The sequence below is a fragment of the Strigops habroptila genome, chromosome 10, assembly GCF_004027225.2.
Source record: "Strigops habroptila isolate Jane chromosome 10, bStrHab1.2.pri, whole genome shotgun sequence".
NCBI classification, from domain to species: domain Eukaryota; kingdom Metazoa; phylum Chordata; class Aves; order Psittaciformes; family Psittacidae; genus Strigops; species Strigops habroptila.
In genome coordinates this window covers 6,390,337-6,410,671 of record NC_046359.1, presented here as the reverse complement: position 1 = coordinate 6,410,671, position 20,335 = coordinate 6,390,337, and the positions used below count along the sequence as shown (strand labels likewise).

At 41.8% G+C, this 20,335-nt stretch overlaps 1 protein-coding gene across 10 annotated transcripts in view; it reads left to right on the top strand.

The window, feature by feature from the left end:
- Positions 1-1,105: 1,105 nt before the first annotated feature.
- STXBP5 (syntaxin binding protein 5) overlaps positions 1,106-20,335 on the top strand; it is a 109,104-nt gene continuing 89,874 nt past the window's right edge. For all 10 annotated transcript variants that reach the window (XM_030498963.1, XM_030498961.1, XM_030498959.1 and 7 more), the window contains exons 1-2: positions 1,106-1,964; positions 3,779-3,876. In XM_030498963.1, coding sequence (XP_030354823.1) covers positions 1,812-1,964; positions 3,779-3,876 — 251 coding nt within the window. In that variant the 5' untranslated portion in view covers positions 1,106-1,811. The remainder of the gene's footprint in view (positions 1,965-3,778; positions 3,877-20,335) is intronic.

Sequence of the window (20,335 nt, the reverse complement as noted above, 5' to 3'; positions counted from 1 at the left end):
AGATGTGAGCCAAGGTCTTGAATCACATCTCTACAAGTTTTCCCTCCAAAAGTGATGACTGATCTTCCAGTTCATTTTGGTTGAAAAGAAAGTTCAGGAAAGGGTTGCATATAATAATTATAGTAATACAACAAACACTGAGAAAATAGTAGTACGTTACCTGAACACTGACTAGATAATCAAAAACTGCAATCTAGTACTAAAAGACAAATCAAAGCAGAGCAAGGAATACTATACAACAGTGGTTAGCAGAAAGTCATGTTTAACTCTGTGCCACCTGCTGAAATTAGTTTTGCTGCCGTTAAGACTGGATAGAAGGACAGTGGTGACTCCAGCGGCTCGCCCTCCACGGCGAGGGCTGGCTGTGACTTCGCAGATGGCAGTGGCTCGCTCCGCGGCAGCCCGCCGTCCAGTCGCTTCTGGCTGTGAGCAGCCACCCGCGCAGCTCCACCACCACGGCGGAGGGGTACAGGGGGTCTCACCCTTCCAGTAACAGTTAATGCCATTGGGAATTCTCCCCCCCCGGATCGCCCGCGGCCCCGCCGCCGCTCCCCGCTCCCCCGGCACAGCCAGCTCCACCGCCGCACCGCCGGCGCTGCCCGGGCCCCGGCTCACACCCGCCACGATGTCCGCCTCACCGCGGGATGGGATCATCCCCCCCCACTCCCCTTCCGCTCCGCAGCCGCTAGCGGATTTTCCGCGGCTCCCTCCACGGCAGCCCGGCTCCAGGGGAGCCGCCGTGCGCCTCCAGCGCCGTGCCAACGGCAAGGACGGCACCTCCACCTGTTACCTGCTCCCGGCTCCGCCCGGCCGGAGGCCAACACCCAGCTCACGCCCCACTCGTACCCCTCACGCCACCACAGCCCGGAGCGGCGCGGAGCATAGTGGCGGGGTTGAACGGACAGCGCCACATCCGGGTGCCGGCGCTCTTAGCGCGCATGCGCGGCCTCCCCGCCGCTGCGAGGCTGGGGCGCCGCGGTAATCGCTACCGCCGCTCCTCCCCGGGGCGCTGCGCTTCCGCGTTGTCAGGCAAGGGGGAGCGACCGTGAGGCGGGGGAGGCGCCCTCCGCGGCAGCAGGAGGCGGAGGAGGATGGTAGTGGGGGCGGGCGGCGGCAGCAGCAGCCGCTGGCAGCAGCCGGGAGAAGCCCCGCTGGCGACGGGCTGGCAGCGCACGCAGCTCTGAGGAGGTGGAGGGTGCCTGAGCCGAGCCGCGGGGCGGGCGCCTGCGAAGGGGGGAGAGACTGCGGCGGCGGGAGGGGACCGGCACAAGCGCACACACACACACACGCGCGCACGCAGAGGCGGATGACAGCGGCGGCCTCGGCCGCCACGATGTGAGCCGAGCCGCGCGGGGGGACGCGGAGGCTCAGCGGAGAAGCGAGGCGAGGCAAGGCAGCCCGCGTAGCCCCGGCAGCGGGAGGGGCGGCCGGGGCGGAGCCGGCTGGGCCCGGGGCGAGCTGTGCGCCCCGGCGGGTAAGGCGCAGGCGGCGAGTGTGGGACCGGCGGAGGCGCCGCCGGTGGGCTGACCGGCTGCTGTTTGCTTGGCTCCAGTCTCCGTCTCCGAGCCCGCGGGCCCCGATGAGGAGTGCCCCTGCGCTGCCAGACTGACGCCTCGCCGCCGTCCCCGCGGACGAAGAGGAGCGCTGCCCCGCGGCGCAGAGCGCGGCGCCCCGGCCGCGGGCCGCCCCTGCACCGCCCTCCCCGGCGGGGGCTCGTCTGCCGCCTGCGGGGCGGGCGGCGCGGCGCGGCGGGCGGCGGTGACAGCGCGGCGGCGAGGCCGGGGGAGCGCGGAGCGCCGCCGCCGAAGACCATGAGGAAATTCAACATCAGGAAGGTGCTGGACGGCCTGACGGCGGTCTCCTCCGCCGCCTCGGCGTCGTCCTCCGCGCAGCAGCAGCAGGCGGGGAACCGGGAGACCGAAATCCAGGAGACGCTCCAGTCCGAGCACTTTCAGCTCTGCAAGGTGAATGAGTGCTGCAGCCCCGAGCCGGCTGGCGGCCCAGGAAGGGGGCGCACCGCCGCGGTGGGCTCTGCGGGCTTTGCCGCTCAGTACCGGCCTCGCCGAGCCTGCCCTGTTTACTTGTTTGGATTTATTATTTGGAAAGGGAGGCCGTGGGGAGAAGGGAAGGAAGGGGTGGGTGTAGCTGCACAGGTCTTCTTGGATTTCCGTAGTCATCTTTCTTGGAGAGTTTCAGGGTTTGTCGTCTTCCAGGTTCTTTCGTGCGTGTAATACTGAGAGTGTTCATGAAGGCTTCATAGAAAGAGTGGGATGGATGGGGGTAGGAGTGATACCTAGCTGTAGTGCAGATCTGATTATCGCGGCGTTTGAGTACCAGCATCTGCTAATGGGCCCAAAGGACAGGGAATCTGTCGCTCTGCATTATTTGGAAATGCATTATCCTGTTCCTTTGCGCCTGAAAAAGGCTGTAGACGTTTGTAGTGGTTTCGCTGCAGTGTGTTGCCAACTTGCCGATGCTGCTATTGCAAATCTTCTCCAGAGACAGAGGAAAAGTTCCTGGTTTTTTTATTTGCTTGTGCGTGATACAGTAACTGCGGTTTGTGCTCGCACACTTTAGAAAATGATGCAGCAAATTAATCCACCAGCTGTACCAGGAGGAATAAAAACTGATTTGAATATCAATACCCATTTTTATCTTTACAATGCGCTCGTGGCCTAGCTCGATATGGATGAGCTTGTTTGGGGATTCGCCTCCTTGTTTTATCTAGTATTGCAGGTGTTTCTGCCACTTTTGCAAGTTCACGAAAGACATGGGAAAGAGCAAAGCTGTTACCAGTTAGATTTTATTCACTGTGAAATACCGAGAGTTGCAGGGTATGACTGCAACTTCAGTGAATTAAAAGGATATCAGAAGTTTGCTATGCATTTATGAGGTCCTGAAATAACTCTGCTTTAACCTAAAGGGTTTGAAATGGAAAAGGTAGCATTTGCGTGGCTTACGCTGTGTGTGTTTGTAACAGAAAGTAGGTGACACTTTTATGTTCTCAGTTCTGATTAGTTGCAGCCTGAGAAGTGTAATGGAGTTACCGTTTGGTCAATTTCCGAATTAGTCTTGGCTAACCCAAAAGCTAGATGTGCCAATAGCTTCATACTAGGAAAGAATCCCATGTTTGAAGGTTGTTTTGCTCTGTTTGGTGGAGTGTTCTTAGGTTTTGTCTATTTCGGGACTAGTTGGGGGGTGGGGGGGAGGCAGCAGAGGGTAAGAGGTTGGTTCTGTGGAGCTTAAGTTGTTTGGTTGTTTTTTTTGTTTTGGTTTTTTTTTTTCCCTCATGCTGAGAGAGGTTGCACTGTCATGTGGGGCCTCTTGGATTGGAATTGAAGTGATTCTCAGACAAGCAGGTCTACTAATTGGTAGTAGTTCTGATGATGAGTCTGGCTTTGTTGCCAAACTTCCTTGGAACATCTTAGATTTTAATAGTTGAGCACCTTTGTTAGAACTGAAAATAAGATTACTCAGAGAATGAGGTAAATGGAAAAATAAAATGCTGAGTTGATACAGCCTTTGTAGAGAAGAAATGTAAGATTCAAATTAAGTTTCACTAAGTGTGACTGTCACTTGATGATCAAGGATGAAGGGGTAATTGTGACTAAAACAATCTTTTATAATTGGTTCATGTAAGACAGCAGATCTCATTCTGTTGTTAAAATGCTTCATAGTTTCTTTCTTGTGATTAACACTGAATAACATATGATATTGATTCTGTTTATTTTTGGTCTGCTGCTTGGCCCGTCGTTACTGTGATGCTCTGACTTGTTAGACTGTACGCCATGGTTTTCCCTATCAACCTTCAGCCTTGGCATTTGATCCGGTTCAGAAAATACTGGCCATCGGGACTCAGACTGGAGCACTAAGGCTGTATCCTTTTATATTCTGAAGCGGATTTAGTGCACCTCATCCAAGTAGTGTTTTGATTCATGTGCTGGAACCATGCATAAGCCTGGTGGGAACCAGGTATACAGGAGGGGAGGAAAACAAAGCTCTCTTTTCTGTTGGTGGGTGGCCTGGCTGTTCTAGTTGTTCTTTATGTCAGTTCAAGTTGTATTAATGGTGTGAGGCATGGCTGCTCAGTCCCCATTACCTCAAGTTAATATATACATTTTGTAGAGGGTTACTAGGGTGCTGACAGTTTACAGCAGCTGACTGCAAATCTAGAGATTTGGGCTGAGTGTTCTTTTGTTGTTCTGCTGTATCCTCTGGGGTGGAAAAATTCTGTGCTGCTTGGTGGGGTTTTTTGGGTGGTGGGGTTTTTTTGGTCTTGCTCATGAGATAAGCTTTGTAATATTGTAGTTACCTGCTACTCCTTCTGTGTGCCAAAAGATGGTTTCAAGGGGGGACACTGAAGGCTACAGGAATTCTGTTGTGCTAATAGCTTCCAAGTGACTGAGATGAGCAGAATGAATTTGTAGAATAAAGTACCAGTAACCCTGCTTCTTTTTGTTCACTAAAAAGTGAACTTATGCATATGTTCATAGCAGTATGGTCCCATAGCTGTATGGTACTATCCAAGCCATGTAACAACATATGTCTTTAATCATTTATTTTTAAAAGAAGATGTCTTATAGATTCTTTAATCCACACTACCATTGCCCAGACCTTACTTTTCAGCAGAAGAGAATTAATTAAATTCTCTGTTTTCCTAAAATTGGCTGAACTCTGACTTTTTTGAGGAAGGCTTAGGCCATCTTGCTAGAAAAATTAACTTAATCCTCTTTAAACTGTAGGTAAATCTCATCTTTTCCTTTGCTGCTTATATTAGTCTGCAAGTAGAATGTTTTTTTTGTTTCTTTCACTAACATTACTCCTCTGTCTGTAAGGTTAATTGCCTGAAGAGGGTTGTCTTTTACAAGTTAAAAAATTAGAGCTTCAGTATCAAATCCAAACCTTCAAGAAGAAGCTGAAGTAGCCTGTATAGTATCTATAATAATATCTATTATGGTCTCTTCATTCAAAGTATGAATAACAGTAATGACTATACAGTGTCCTTAATGCTGTATTTGAAACTACCTTGAACTCCATAAATTTTGCTTTTAAAAAGGTGACAGAGTTGATTTAAATGAAGAATGAAGTGTGGGTGGTGCTGTTAATTACACTCGTATTAGTAGAATAGATGAGAAAACAGAGAGACCTAAAAGTAAGGATTTGGGCTGGAGGAGAGTTCAAAATGCACTTGTTTTAGAGCTTGCTTACCTGTAATTTTGAGCAACGTGATGTTGCAGTTTGGGAAATGATGACTTGATAAAAAACTGCTTACTGGCACTCATCCATGACTACACCTGTGGATTCTCAAGAGTGTGAATTGCTTTCTAAATAATTGAGAGAAGTACTGCAAGATTGTGAGGCAAGAAACAATTATTGTGAGAAGAAACAGTAACGACAGAAAATGTGTTTCCTAAGGGAAGAGGTTTTGTACTGAAATGTTGGTGTTCCTCTAACTTGGTGAAGGTGAATATACTTCTCAGTATCTAGATACAGATCTTGATATGTGGATGAACTAGTGGAAAAACCCTCAACCTCAGCTAATAGGTTAACCCATCTAATCCAGCAACACTGCAGAAGTGGCATCTTCTGTGATTTCTTGTTCGTTGGGATGGAGGTGTGCAGGCAGAAGGGATAGACTTGGACATTTTCCCGATGTAAAACCAACCTCTCACTTTTTGCCTAATGAAACTGATTTGAAAAGCACTCTTTGAGAAGGAGTGAAACTTGCAAGAAGTGTTTATTTCATTCTATTGCTTAAAGATAAAAACACATAAAAAAAAAACCCAGATCCAAAAAAACCACATCCTGTTGACCTACAGGATGCTTTACCTGCCAAGGTTTTTATGGGCAATAAAGTACGCACAAGGATTCATTAAAGTGGGAGCCACTTACTCTTTAGAGCTGCAAAAGTGTTTTTGATTGAAACGAGGTGTGGACTAGAAAGACTGAGAGCCAATAAAGAGGTATTCCACTGAGAAGTAAATCCTAAAAGTGGGAGAAAAGTCAATCCTCATTTTCTTCTGCATTTATCTTGTTGGAGTATAGAAGTAAAGGAATGATAATGCTTCTTTCATTGCCTGCCAGCAGATGAGAGCTGGGATATTAGTGTTTTCTTTGCATCTTCAAGTAGAGGTGCATCTTGTCAATCTTTCACTTCCTATTGCAAGTAAGTGATCTGAAAAATTTTGAAGCAATTTTTTTTTAGGTTTTTTTTTAGAAAGGGTGTTAAAGATAAAATATTTTTAAATCAAGGAATGAGCTATCCTGTTTTAGATTTTGTTAATATGTGAAGAAATTAATGTTACGGTCTTGATTGACTTTGGGTCATTTATCAGCTAACCCCTTTACAGAACATGTTCTCTGTATGTGAATAATCTGCAATTCGGGTATTATAAATTCAAACCCAGTATTGATTAGAGCAGATTAATATGAACGGGAATTTTCTTAGTCACACTCATTCTTCTTTATGGGGACTCTGTAACCACTAGTGGAGGAATAGAGAGAATTCTAATACACAAATGCTAAATGTTGCCTCTAGTATTGATACAGTTACAATAGAACTAAAGTTTTTTCTGAAGACCAGACTCTGTGGATACAAATATATTGGGAGTTCACTGACTTGGTGTATTTATCAATCAGAGACAAAGACATCATAATATCAACACTATATTGAATTTTCTGAATCCCCAAAGTAGTTGTGAAAAATAGAAATACCTAAACTATAAGTGGCATGTTTCACTAATTAGGTTAAAAGTAGAATTACTACTCTGTTTATATTCTTTGTCCCCAGTCCTAGGTGTGATGGGTTAAAATCAGAGGAGAGCATTGCTGAGTTGTAGCTAGTGTGCCAGAGGCAGGACTTTGCCATTCTGTGACCATAAACAGTATTTGGTTCTGGATCTTGTAGTTTTGAGAGGGAGAGAAGCCTATAAAAATATTAAGAGCAGGCTGCTTTTAGTGTAAGGCTTAAACCCTATGAGCCAGCAAAGTTACAGTTTGGGGTTATTCAGTAGCTTAACTTGTGATGTATCCCAGGTATTCCTTAAAACCCCCCCCCCCCCTTGGGTTTATTTCAAGAGTTACTTCTAAATATTTCTAATTCTGATTTAGTGAGGTGACTTGCAAGGAAGTGTTTCTGGGGTGGACTGATATCGCTCAGGTATTACCCTGAATTAGCAAAGTATGTTGTGCTCTCCACAAAAAGGAACATCTTGAGCTATTGATAACAAAGGCTCTGTTCCATTTTCAGCTACAGACAACAACTTGGTTCCTTTCCTGTGTATGAGGGAAAGTTACAAAGTGTATAGCTTAGCAGAATACAAACCTTGGAGAGAGGTCTACTCTTGATTGTAGAACAGCCAGCTAACATGACCCTCTTCCTGACATCAGGATCTGTTGATGAAAGTTAAGCTGTTTGATTCCGTTTTCTGTATAGCAGGAGAAACTGAGTGATGAGGTAGGCACAAGAGCAAAAGCACAGAGCCAAGTGACATAAAATCTTAAATTTATTTCTCGCATACACCCACACTCTTCTGCTTATACTGATTGAGTTGTTCCTTTGAGTTTGTGGTGTTGATCAGAGGACACTTGTTCTAGCTGCTTGAGGTGTTTGGGTCTTGGCTGGTGGCCTGGCTCTTGTGTGTGGCAGTTCTGCCTTAGGCTCAACCTTCTGCACAGTGCTGGATGCTTGTGGATGTGTTTCCCACAAGAAGTAATTGTTTGCTCTTGATTACAAACTGCAGTGGTCAGTGTTAGCTGCCTCATTTGTCGCTGCAGACCAGCATCTTTGACTTTCTCCTTTCTTCTTCTTTCAGCTGTTGTTACCGGGGTGGCTTTCACCTTTTGATCTCCTGTCCCAAATGTGTTAGATATCAAGTAGTTAGAAGTTCACCTCTACTTCTTTCCTGTGCATACCCAAACCATTACAGCAGAACATGTAATCTTTTTAGTTCCTAAAGTCCAGAGCCTTTACGAAGTTTTGTGCGTAATTGCCTGTGCTTTGTCTTCCTAGCAGATATCAAAACCTTCTAATAAGTTAAGAAATGAGTATATATACTCAAGGTTTAAGTTACTTGAATGGTTTAGTTGGGAGATTTCACCCTGTGGCATCCTGACAGTGTTCAGTAATAGCCTTGCTTCTGTGCTGTTCACTGTTTACACTCTTCTGCTTAGAAGTCCCTCTAGAATCATAGAATGGTTTGGGTTGGACCTTAAAGATCACCTAGTTCCAACCCTCCTGGCGTGGGCAGGGACATCTTCCCCTAGACCAGGTTGCTCAAAGCGCCATCCAACCTGGCCTTGAACACTTCCAGGAATGGGACATCCACAACTTCTCTGGGCAACCTGTTCCAATGTCCACCACCATCCCAGTGAAGAATTTCTTCCTAATATCTAATCTAAACCTACCCTTTTTCAGTTTAAGGCCATTTGGTCAGATGTCATCTGAACAGGGTAGCATTTAAACTGTAAAGATGTTGGAGAAGGCATGGTGGACTTTTTCAGGATCTGTCTGTCTTTAGGATGCTTCCTCAGAACTTTAAATTACTAATTGTACAGGGCTCTAAACTTAATAGTTGGCTGAGCTTTTTTGTTTGCTTTTGTAGGAAGTAGAATAAGCTTTGAAGCTAAAGCAGAAAAATTGAAGGAATTCTCCTGCTCCCTGCTGCTTAACTGATTCATCTTAAACAAGTTTCTTTGGTTTTCTGTGCTTTAATTTCTCAATAGCAAAACTAGGACAGTATATCAAATGAGATGTATTTTGATTGTCAGCCAATATGAATGCAGTATCCTTAGTTCTGCTTCATGCCTTAAAAATACTCATTTGCAGCTTGAAGCTCAGACTCTGTCTTCACAGAGTGAATTCTAAAAAGGAAGACCATTTCCACTAGAAATTCTTGAAAATAAAGGGGATACCTGTAGAATAAGTGTTGTCTTCCACATAAACCAAATTGTGCCTGGGACTCTTTATTCTCAATCAGAATAGGCTTTTAATTAAAGTTGAGTGTTTCTTTCTGTTGCAAACCCAGTTCATGGGAAGGAGAAAAATTAGATTGTTTGTCATTCTGTCATTAAATATCTGAAGTTCCCAGTCATTCCGAATGTCAGCATCTGTTTGTTTCCTCTCATTCTTTTCAGAAGTAAAAGATTACTCTTATGTAAGCAAATTGCTGAAGTTTTCATGTATTTGAGGTGCGTAAAACTTGCTTTCTGTGACTTCCATTCTCTGGCCTTTGTGAGAGGAACTTAAAATTGTTATTCTTTGATCAAAATAGCTCAAAGCCTGGGTGTGTGATTCCATGCAGTCAGTTTCTGATGAAATGTTTATGTTGTAGCATCTGGATAGTTTTGCTGTAGATGAATAGCAAAAGATTCAAGCAATTTAGAGAATTCTCTGAAGCTCTAACAAAATTCCATTTCAAACTTGGGATGTGATTATATCTATTAAAAATACTTTTCCTTTGGATCATTCATTCTATGCAAGGCAGTTTGGCAGTTTGACTGTGTGAGGGTTTTTTTTTTTTTTTCCTCTCACAGAAACATCATCTTGAGATGTTTTGTGTTGTCATTTTTGTTTTTTCTTTTCTTTTAGTTTCTTTTTTTGCAGTAGCTCTATACCAGCTCTTTATCCCTTCTGGAGAAAGGACAGTAGGGCAATGGCAGAGCACAGATTTCAGTTTTTCAAACTGAGCATCTAACTGAAATTGGCACAGCTTCAAGTGCGATCAGATGAACTTGGAGGTCCTTTCCAAGCTAAAATATTCCGTGAGACTGTCCATTCCGTGTATACACCAAAGTCGAACTAAACTACTGTTTTGTGGATTGTCAGGATTTTTTGGCATTTGTAAATGGAAGAGAATAGTCTCAACCTTTAGCAATGCTCTTGTGGACTTAAAACAAATCTTCCTGTTTTGGGGAGGCTACATTAGTAAAGCTACTAAAAATATTGCAAAAGTGTCATGCCAGAAGGACTCGGTTATTATCTCTTAATATGAAAATGTTCATGGGCTACCTTGCCACCCTATTCACATAGAGTAGTTTAGACAAGAAAACTGTGCTTAAAGCATACATTAATCTTACCACAATTCAGTTTCTTTTAACATTCCACATTTCTTGTAATTTCTTCCAGTACTTAGTTCATGGGGATATCATTTTTTCTTTCAATGAAAAAACCTCATTCCCTCAATGAAGAAAATCAACTACCTTTTGGATATTCTGAAATGAAGTAAGTCCAAAATGCCACAGTGAGTCATGTAACTCTTAATGTATGCGATTATAGCAAGTTAGTCCTACACAGAGAAAGCTATGACTGAATTCGTTGTAATAAATAGGATGGTGTACTTTTAAAATCCATGGCTATACTTTTTGGGAGACTTGGTGTGCTGGTTTTGGCTGGGATAGAGTTAATTTTCTTCATAGTAGATAGTAGGGGGCCATGTTTTGGATTTATGATGAAAACAGTGTTGATAATACAGGGATGTCTTAGTTATTGGTGAGCAGTGCTTACATAGAGTCAAGGCCTTTTTTGCTTCTCGTGCCATGCCACCAGTGAGCAGGCACAAGAAGTTGGAAGGGAACACAGCCGGGACAGCTGACCAAAGGAGTGTCCCACACCGTATGGCATCATGTTCAGCATATAAAGCTGGGGGAAGAAAGAAGGAAGGAAGCGGGGAGGGAGGGGGATGTTCAGAGTGCTGGTGTTCGTCTTCCCAAGTAACCAGATGGAGCCCTGCTGTCCTGAGCATGGCTGAATACCTGCCTGCTGATGGGAAGTAGTGAATGAATTCCTTGTTTTGCTTGGCTTATGTGTATGGCTTTTGTTTTACCTATTAAACTGTCTTTACCTCGTGAGTTTTCTCACTTTTACTCTTCTAATTCTTTTCCCCCATCCCATGGAGGGAGAGTGGGTGAGCAGCTGTGTAGTGCTTAGTTGCTGGCTGGGGCTAAACCATGATCATCCTTTTTGGTGCCCAATGTGGGACTCAAAGGGTTTGAGATAATGACAGATTTGATTGGAATGTGCTACATTAATAGCTGAATAGCAGTAACGGGTATAAATTCACTTGGCAGGCCTCTGTGCTTGCCATAGAGCTTTCTTGCATTACTGCATACTAGAGTCTAGTGCTTGTTAGTGGCTGCTCTTTGCTTTTGCTGCTTGCTGTACTGCTTATCTTAGTCTGCTGTGCCTGGGAACATTCTGATAACAGCAGTGGTGATGCTCCTGGGCTGGCGGATGGCCAGGACATCACTGCTGTTTCTATGCTGCTGTAACAGGCAGGCTGGAACTCCAGCATGAACTCCAGTCAAAGGGACTATCACCTGTGGGTAACTGGGTGGGAGCAGGACACCCCGAGGTGTCTGTGGCCATGGATAAGCCCAGGCCAGAGCAGGTGCATCTCAGTGTCTGGGGCCATGGTTGTGTCTGTGCCAAGGGATTGTGGCCCAAGGGTAAGTCCATGCTGTAGAAGGTACTCCTTGAAGCATCAGTGGGTGTGCATGAGCTCATGCTGGAGCACCTTAAAGTGTCTGGCCATGGATAAGCCCACGACAGAGCAGGTACACCCTGGAGGGACTGCAGCCATGGGTAAGGCCATGTTGCAGCAGGTTTACTTCTGAAGGGACTGTGGCTGTGGGTAAGGCCATGGTGGAGCAAGTACACCTAAGAGCAACTGTGGATGTGAATAAGTGTGTGCCACAGTAGGTCTTTGATCGGAAGTATTATCACATATAGTTTAAGTCTGCTAAACAGCTTTTAGTGGTAATTGCTTTTGTTCAAAAATACCTGAAGTAAAACTGTATTAAATCGCATACTGTGATTTACAGAAATGAACCTCAGAATGAGAACTCTTCATCCCAGTAGGTAGTTTACTGCCACAGCAGAAGCCTAATGGGTATAGCCTTGCAGCTTCAAACTTGCTGGGTCATAGTGAGCTTGGGGAAGGAAACATCTTCAGAAGGCTTGCAAGATTTGCAAGGCTGCAGGTGTTTCCCTAGTGCTAGCATAACCTGTTTCCATGTACTTCCTAGCTCTTTGGCTGAGGTCATATGGATTGTATGATGATATTAGGGTAAAATGTAACAGGAAATGGGACAGCTGGGGCACAGTTTAAGTTTTCAGGCTTCTGGTAGAGTGCTCGATTCACTAGGCTCTGAATTCAACGCTTTACTGGATTTGTTCTTGGTCACTGTGTAAGGGCTTTTAGAACTGAAGCAGCATTATTGCTGCAGGAGAAGATGAGCAATTTCAGTAAAGTCATGTCTGGAAAAGTATAAGCAGCTCATGATTTCAGATGTGATAAAGCTTGAAAGCACAAATCGAGATTGCAAACCCTTCCTATCGAAACTTCCTGTTTGACAGAAATTTTGTAACTGTATTAGACTTCTTCTAAGTGTCCAGGTTTCTTTTTTTACAAAGGTTTCACAAGGCAAAGATAATGGTTCTTACACGTTACCTTTAGGGTGACTAGAAGTGCCCTCAGTTATTATTTTTCCTCTTGCCACCTTTGATGTGGCCCATCCTGCAGCACACTATCAGACCGATCATTTAACTTTTTTGCAAAATAAAGATTATTAATCCTGGAAAGTACATCTGGTTAAGTAGACAAGATTACTCTTCTAATCTAATTCTTTGACATAAAGTATGTTTATTTGTTTGCTGGTCTGAGGAAGAAGTTTGTGGTACTTGTGAACCAAAACCACGTATGAGAGCATGTTGATTACCCACCGTCAGTGTGCTGTCTTTCAGCAGCTTTTGAAGTTACCTTATTTTGCTGAACCATAAGTTTAAATCCTGGTATTGTAATTGATACGTGAATGCTAATCAAGCGTAGCCTCTTAGTATTCCACAGGTGGTAACTTGTGTGCCCTTTTTCATGTCAACGCTTCTGTCATAGACACTTGATAATAATATAGTTTATATGTTTATCAGAGGGAACACAAAGTTACTACTTCTGTTGACTTCCAGTACAAATACAGGTGAAGGTCTAGTGACATAATTTAAGTCTCTGGCAGTGATATTTGTATCACTGAATTTAGGCACTGTTAGAAATAGTGAAGGTCTCGGAAACAGCTAAAACTGAATTATTTCACCAGTGAGGACTGTGGTTGAGTGGTTTAAGTTCTTATTTAGTAGATTTCTAAAATATGTAGCAATTCTGTCAGCCTTTGGAGACTTAGACTGAAAATCCTGATTCCTCTTCATTTTTACAAGGCTGTTATGAAATTACTTTTTCTGTGGTGATCATTTAGCCTGATCTGACATACTGACATTCAGTTTAAGGCCCTCTGCCACAAGTGAGAACCATTTTGTCTTACAGTTAAAATCTCTCCTTGGTAAGAGTTTCCAAAACTGCCTTTATGTCTGAGATCTGTACAACTTGACAGTCTTGATCTGCATACTAGCGGTTTTAACTTAATCACTAACTGCAAAGACTTAGTCTGTTTTGAATCTCTAAGTTTCTCTTGGTGGGGGGAGGGAAATCAAGTTATTGATAGTGCTTGTTTTGAGGCAGCTGTATCAATTGCTGAATTAAGATTGATTTTAGTATTGTACTAGTAAATTTTAGTATTGTACTAGTAAAAACTTTTCACTGAAGTTCAGGAGTAGATCTTCTCTAGTCATTTGTCTGCAGTAGTTCTACTCTCCAGTAGTGGTTCTGTACTTACAGATTTTTAATTTTTTTTCCATTTGTTTGACTTCTTAAGTGTCAAGAGTAGTGAAAGTAGGTTAAACTTGAAATGTCTGCTAGTATAGAAAACAGTGCAAGATTAAATACTTTGAAGAATGCAAGGTTGTGCCCATTGAGCTAATTAAAACACAATACTTCTAAATTTTGTGTAATAACGATGCTGATCTTACAATACTTGGAAAAAGTGCAGTCTGAAGTGTTGCTTCAGACTTCAGTTGCAAAATCAACTACTAGATCACTGTTCTACAAAGAAGTTTATAGCTTGATAGAAATAACTAAAGGCTACTTTATTCATTTTACTGAATGTCATAGGATTTTGTTTTGTGAGTGTCTTAAAGGTAGTAACAAAACCTGGCTTCTGTTTGAGCAACTTGAAGCTTCAATTTCCTTCTAAAATTTGGATAATATAATTGCTGTGATCGCTGCTTCCACATCGAGAGTAAGTCTTTGTCCCACTCAAACCAGACAGTGCTCATAAGAGCAATACTGGTGGAGAGAGAAGGTTAGGTTCACCACCACGAAGGCTGTAGACCAAACTTGCCCTTTTATGATGCATCTCCAATGGATTCTCCAAGAACTATTTGTTTCCTTCTGCTCTTACAGCCTTCTGAAAGGGCTTCACAGGAACTGTGTTACCTTTGGAAACCAGAGAACCAAAGAAAAAGTGCAGATCCAAGGAAGCAAGACCTTTGTACTTCTGCTTAGCAAGTTATTACTTTATTTTGTGTGATTCATGGCATTCCTAGAAGGGGATTGCATTGCATAGCCTCTTGAAGCTGGCTTGTACTCTGTATGTGTTTGATTAACATTATTAGATCTTTGGTTCCTGTTAAATGATGTATTTAACACTCTTAGAGTAGATGAAGAGGTATCCAGCTGTTAGCCAATGTTTTTGATAACCTTTTCTACTAAAGGTCCTACTGTTTCCCCACCTAGTAACACCAACTCATAGTCAGCAGCAACAGATGGACAAAAGCAATTTGTGTTTTTTCTACTTGCTTATTAGGGGAAAAAGAATAAAATGTTAATTTTTTTGTGATCACTTAATTGATAGGATTAGCATGCCTATATTTTTTAGCGTATGCTTTATCCAGTCTTACTACCTTGTTAAGTGGAGCAGATGTTCATCTTCACAGTTGAAAAACATTCTTGACTGAACTTTGTAGTGTTGATATGAGAAGTACAGTTACTAAGCTTTAGTGATGCTTATTAATATGCAGAATGGGCTGCTAAGCACTAACTTGCCTGGCATTCCCTTTTTCACATGCTCCAAACTGGTGCAGCAAGATTAGCTTCACAGCTGCCCTTAAATGTCAGATAAAAAGGAAAGTCACCAAAAAAAGCCTGCAATAAACTTCCATTTAAGTGACTAAATATAATGAGATTTCTTGCTGGCATGGTGAATATCCCCTCGTTCTTTAGAATAATTAGATGGGAAACATAACATAAAGAAATCCTGGTGAGTACTAACCTGTGAAGAAAGAGATCGGGTAGCTTACCTCTTTAAAGTACACAGTCTTATTAGTAATGTCTCCATGTTTTCATAAGGGCTGCTGGCCAAAGAAAATAGTATTCAAATAGCAGCTATAGCAGCTACTCACAAAAAATACTAGCATTTTTGAAAATTTGTTTTGTACTTCTCTATTTTTCAGTTACAAAAAATCTAAACAAAGAAAATCCAAACCTTTTTTTTTTTTTTTTCCTCCCTCCCCAACTCCCCCCCCCCCAGTTACTCACAGTTTACATGGCTGCCTTGGACTTGATTGTTGTACTTGTTTTCTTTCAGGCATTGTGCACGGAAGTAATGTGAATATAGTCCCAATTATGTTAATAGCCAAAGGGAATAGTAAAAAAAAGAAAAAAAAAAAAAAGGAAATAGGATTTATAAATGGTTTAGAGGGTGCTGTGAGGAAGAGATAGCAGAAGTTAAATTCTATAGTATTGCTTCTTTTCTTACTTGAATAGCAAAAGAACTGCGTGGTGGGTTTTTGTTTTGTGGTTGTGTGGGGTTTTTGGGGTTTTTTGTTTTTGTTTTGTTTTTGGTTTTTTTTTAAACGTGAACATTTTCCCAACAATTTTCTGATAAAATAAATGCTGTTCTGGATAAAAAAGGGGGTTGGGGGGTGGGAATTGTGGGGAGTAGGTGGCATTTCCTGAGCAAACTTTACTGACTATTGATGATCTGTTCTTTCTGCTGGCAATTCCCAGTGGGAGAAGCAGCATGTCAGAAGGTGCTAATGGTGAGGTTTGGTTGCAATATATTTAGGAACTGCAGTTTTGCAGTTTAGCATGTCTTAATCAGAAGCAGTTCCAGTAGTTTGTGATAGTCTTGTTGTGCTTAACTAACAGTGCATTCTGTCATTTCCAGACCAGATTTTATGACATTTGTGCAACCTCTTTTACCTCCTGTAGTTTTCTATAGATAACCCGACTAAAACTTAGTAAACACATCTCTCTCAGTGCAGGAAAGTTACCTGTAACATGTTCAGTGTAGCAATAGTGCTAGCAGCCACGGGGATGCATGTTACAGCAGTTTGCAAATACAGCTCTACAGAAAAAAAAAAACCTTAACTTGTACAGATCTGCAAGTATGTAGACATTACAGCTGGTGCATAGCTATAACTGGGGAGCTAAGTGATAAATATTTGAATGCATGAGTATTTGAACTTTGCAGTAGAGCTGACTTGTATTTGCAGCAGACTTTATTTAAAGCTAGCTCTATTTTGGTACCAGAAATTACAGTTCCAAAAGGGCCAGAAATGTGATGGTGTATGGTTTAAATATGAGTATATGGTAGTCTCTAAAAAAAGTCTTTGCTATAAAATAGATAAAAATGAGGCTGTTATTACTCTTTCTCCTGAGGATGAGGTCATCTGTATCGGCATAATAAGCACGAGAGGTGATCATTGTCACCAGTTCCTCTGGCAACTAGAAGCTGCCTGCATTTCATTTCAGTAGACAGAAGTTGTAGAGATCCTTGCTATTCTGTTAAAGTTATGGGCAAGCTCTTCTTCTGTAAGTGCTCAAAAGTGATCTTATCTGTGTCTAGTGCACCCTGGCCTTGGCAGAATATTTACAGGCTTCAGCTCTTACCTTAGTGAGACCCTTTTTAAAAAAGGATAGTTTCTAAAACCAGGAGGAGGGAGCTATTTGGTTATTACCTACCTACAGGTTTTCATAACTCAGTTACAGTTGAGTTGTCCTTTACAAATGTTGTCTGCCTCTATTTTCAAGATTGACTTGAGGGGAGAGGGGGAGGAAATCAATTCCTAGTAAGGCTGCAGAAACTTGCAAGACACTCCTTCAATTCCAAGAATACTACTTAAATGTTTAGTTTCTAAGTTTTGTGTATAATTTTATAATAATTCACCTGTCTGAAATCAAGCTGATATTACCTGAGACGTATAATTCTTACTGTATATTTAGAAACATATTTTATATACTAAATTATAGGTAATACATACAATATACTAAAGAAAAAATTGGTTTGGCTTAAACTTTGTTTTTGAGACATAAAGATTACAGCAATCCAAGTACAAAGCTTCAAGTTGGTGGATAAGTGGATATATATTTTTCTGTGAACCAACTACTGGAACTTGGCATTTTGCTTTTTTATTACCAAACTTGCCTAATAAACTTGGAAGAGCATAGTGACTAGAAAAAATATCATTTTGCTGTCAAATAGAACAATGGTGTGTCCACTTTGAGTCCTGTGTTTTCCTTGTTTCTGCATTTCAAGTGGCAAGGAGTTAGAGAAGGAAAAGTAGGATTCTTGTGAATAGAGTGTCTACCTTACAAGAGGATCAGCAATGCTTGGTCTCCTCAGTTTAAAGAGAAGAAGGGGTAAATATGATCGAAGGTTGTAAAATCAAGAGGACTCTGGTTAAAATACATGCTGAGCTGTTATTTGCAGTGTAAAAACAAGGGGCATTCACTGAAGTACCATTAGACTGATTTAAAAGAGGAAAAAACCCCAATTTTTAGTTTGAACATAGTGACTAGTGAGATTCTAGAATTTGTGGGTGTGGGAGATGGTGTCAGCAGGCTGTACCAGTGCATTTGGGAGGGAAATGGGCAAACTCGCTCAATAAGCAAATGCTAAAGGGACTAGACTGGGATTTGTCCTCTAATATACCTAATACGCTAGGTTTAGAGGGTTTAGTTCGAGAGTAGAAAGGGAATAGGCTTGCAAAAAGTAGCCAGGCTTGTTTGCTCTCCTTGAATAATGTTGAATTGCTGTTGCAGGAGACAGTGCTGGCCTCCATGGACCTCTGGCTTGAGCCAGTATTGTGGCTCCTGTGCTCTTAGTCTGGCAGAGTCCTGTCAGAGGAAAGAATTCCTTAACTATGAAGTTGTTCAACAGTATGGTTGCACAAACTTCTTCAATTCATTACTTCACACTATAATTTTTTTATAAACACAATTTGAAATTTTATCAGTTTTTGTGGTTTGTTAACAGTGAAATAATCTTTGCTGCTTAAGCAAAATTTATCTGATGCCTCAACAGTTGGTGAAACAGTTTCCATGATGTGGTAAAACATGAAACACTTAGGCTGTTGGGTGGTGAGTTTTAATGTCAAGGAAGCTGGCATGGAAACTTCAGTGTGGTAATCACATGGTGATCTGATAATGTTCTCTGCCTTTGCTTTTTTGTCTGCAGTGGAGGTTACTGTTGCAGTTAGAACAGAGTGCTGGGCAAGTTCAGAGAGCAATGGCCTTAAGTAAGTTTTAAAGGGGAAAAACTACTCTGTGACATTCTTCAAGTGTTATAGCATGCTACTACAGTAGTTGTATACGTTTGACAAAAGATGCTACTAATGTTTACTGTTCTAATCTGCAGAGTAATGGATTGGCATTTTTAGGAATAAAATCTCACCTGCTGTAGGAAAGTTTATTCAAAGAGACTGTTTTTGCAAAATATTCCTGAAATTTTATTTAGTGTCAAACTTTAAATTTAGCAGATTTCAGTCATAAAACAGGTAAAATATTTAAAAGCATAGTTTGGAAACTTTGTCCAAATAGGTTTGGGTTTTTTTTGTTGTTGTTTTTTTGGTTTTGGTTTTTTTTTTTTTGGGGGGGGGGTGTGTTTGTTTATTTTTGGTTTGTTTTTTTTTTTCCTACCAATCCTGCTCCCCCTAAAAGTAGTCTGTAGCCTATAATTTCTCATCGTCTGCTATAGTACATTAAGAACATAAAATGTTAAGTTATACAAATGTACTTAATATAGGGTGAGTTCATTTCTGATGAAACTAAACTTGGTGATACTTAGTGTTGTCTTTATGTTGACATATGTCTCTATGTCTAGTGTTGTATTTATGGAGAATCTTTAAAGATGATCAGTGTTAAGTGCATTCTCTGAGTAATACTGAATCATTATGAATATATTTTCAGCTCCTAGTAAGAACTTTAAAAAATATTTAGTAGTCTATCTTAGTAGCTCAGTGCTGGTCACAGATATTTGTTATGCTACTACTTTGGTTGTCTTTTTGTTTTCAAGGACTACTAATAAATGCCGTTCAGCATGCTATTTTTGTTGATGCTTGACTGGAATGCATGTATCAGTTTGTTGTGGCGTTTTTTAGTAAAACAGACTTCATGCTGGGTTTGTACAATAGGCTGCTAGTTAGTGTTCATTTTTTCACTTGTATTTGAGGAGATTATATGAAGATACCCTTCCTTCGATACTTGCTATTTTGAATTACTGGAAATTATTCGTTAATAGAAATAATCTCTGCTTGTCTTTTGAAGCCTAGTTAGTCTGACTTTATCTTAAGCAGTTTTCAATGTCTGTACCTGACTGATTTCTTTTTCTCACTAAATGATTCTTCAGAAATATATTTTGCAGTTTTTAGGTGTGCTTTTGTACAGGGCTTCTCCTGGTAGTTCATTGTAGCTGTTGTCCCTGAATGGTTTCAAAGAATGTATCCATCCTGGAAGAGGCACTGTCGGGTGATCTGGGGTGAATGATTTAACTCTTTCCTCTTTCACCTCTGCTTAGAGAGTATCGAGTTTGTGTATGTATGAGGCTTATGTGAGGGATAAGGCTTGATTCTGTTGAAACATTTCTTTGGCCTTACTGTGCAGCCTCGTTTCTGCAGAATTAATTCGAAGACTACCTGGTCTCTACAGGCTTGCCAAGTTTAGTGGGTTGAGAAGACTCAGAATGTGTATGGGGATTTGTAGGTGATTCTTGATTAAGCGGCCTACTTCTTTCAGCCTTTCCCGGAGGCTGAAGCTGGGAACCTGGGCATTTATGGGGCAAAAGTGAGTAGTAATCAGGCTTCAGGTTGCAGTGCTAGCATATCAATCAGTTTGGATTTTTTTATAGTCCTTGGGATATTTTGCAAGCAAAAGACTTCCAGAATTCTAATGCTTCAAAGAATTAAAGTGAATCTGCATGCAGCTGGTCAGTAAAGATGCTTTTTTTGTAAGGGAAAATACACTTTTTTTTCTCATAATACATGTGACTTGATTTTTATTTTCCCGATGGTAAAGAATTCCACTGAAGTGTAATGCTTTTATGGAATTTTTTTTTTTTCAGTTCACACAGAGCTATTGACCACCATAAACATACAATGGGATTATTTGTTCTGCTTTAAGATTGCTGTTCTGCTATGCTAACATTTGAAAGAAGAAATAATGAATGCACC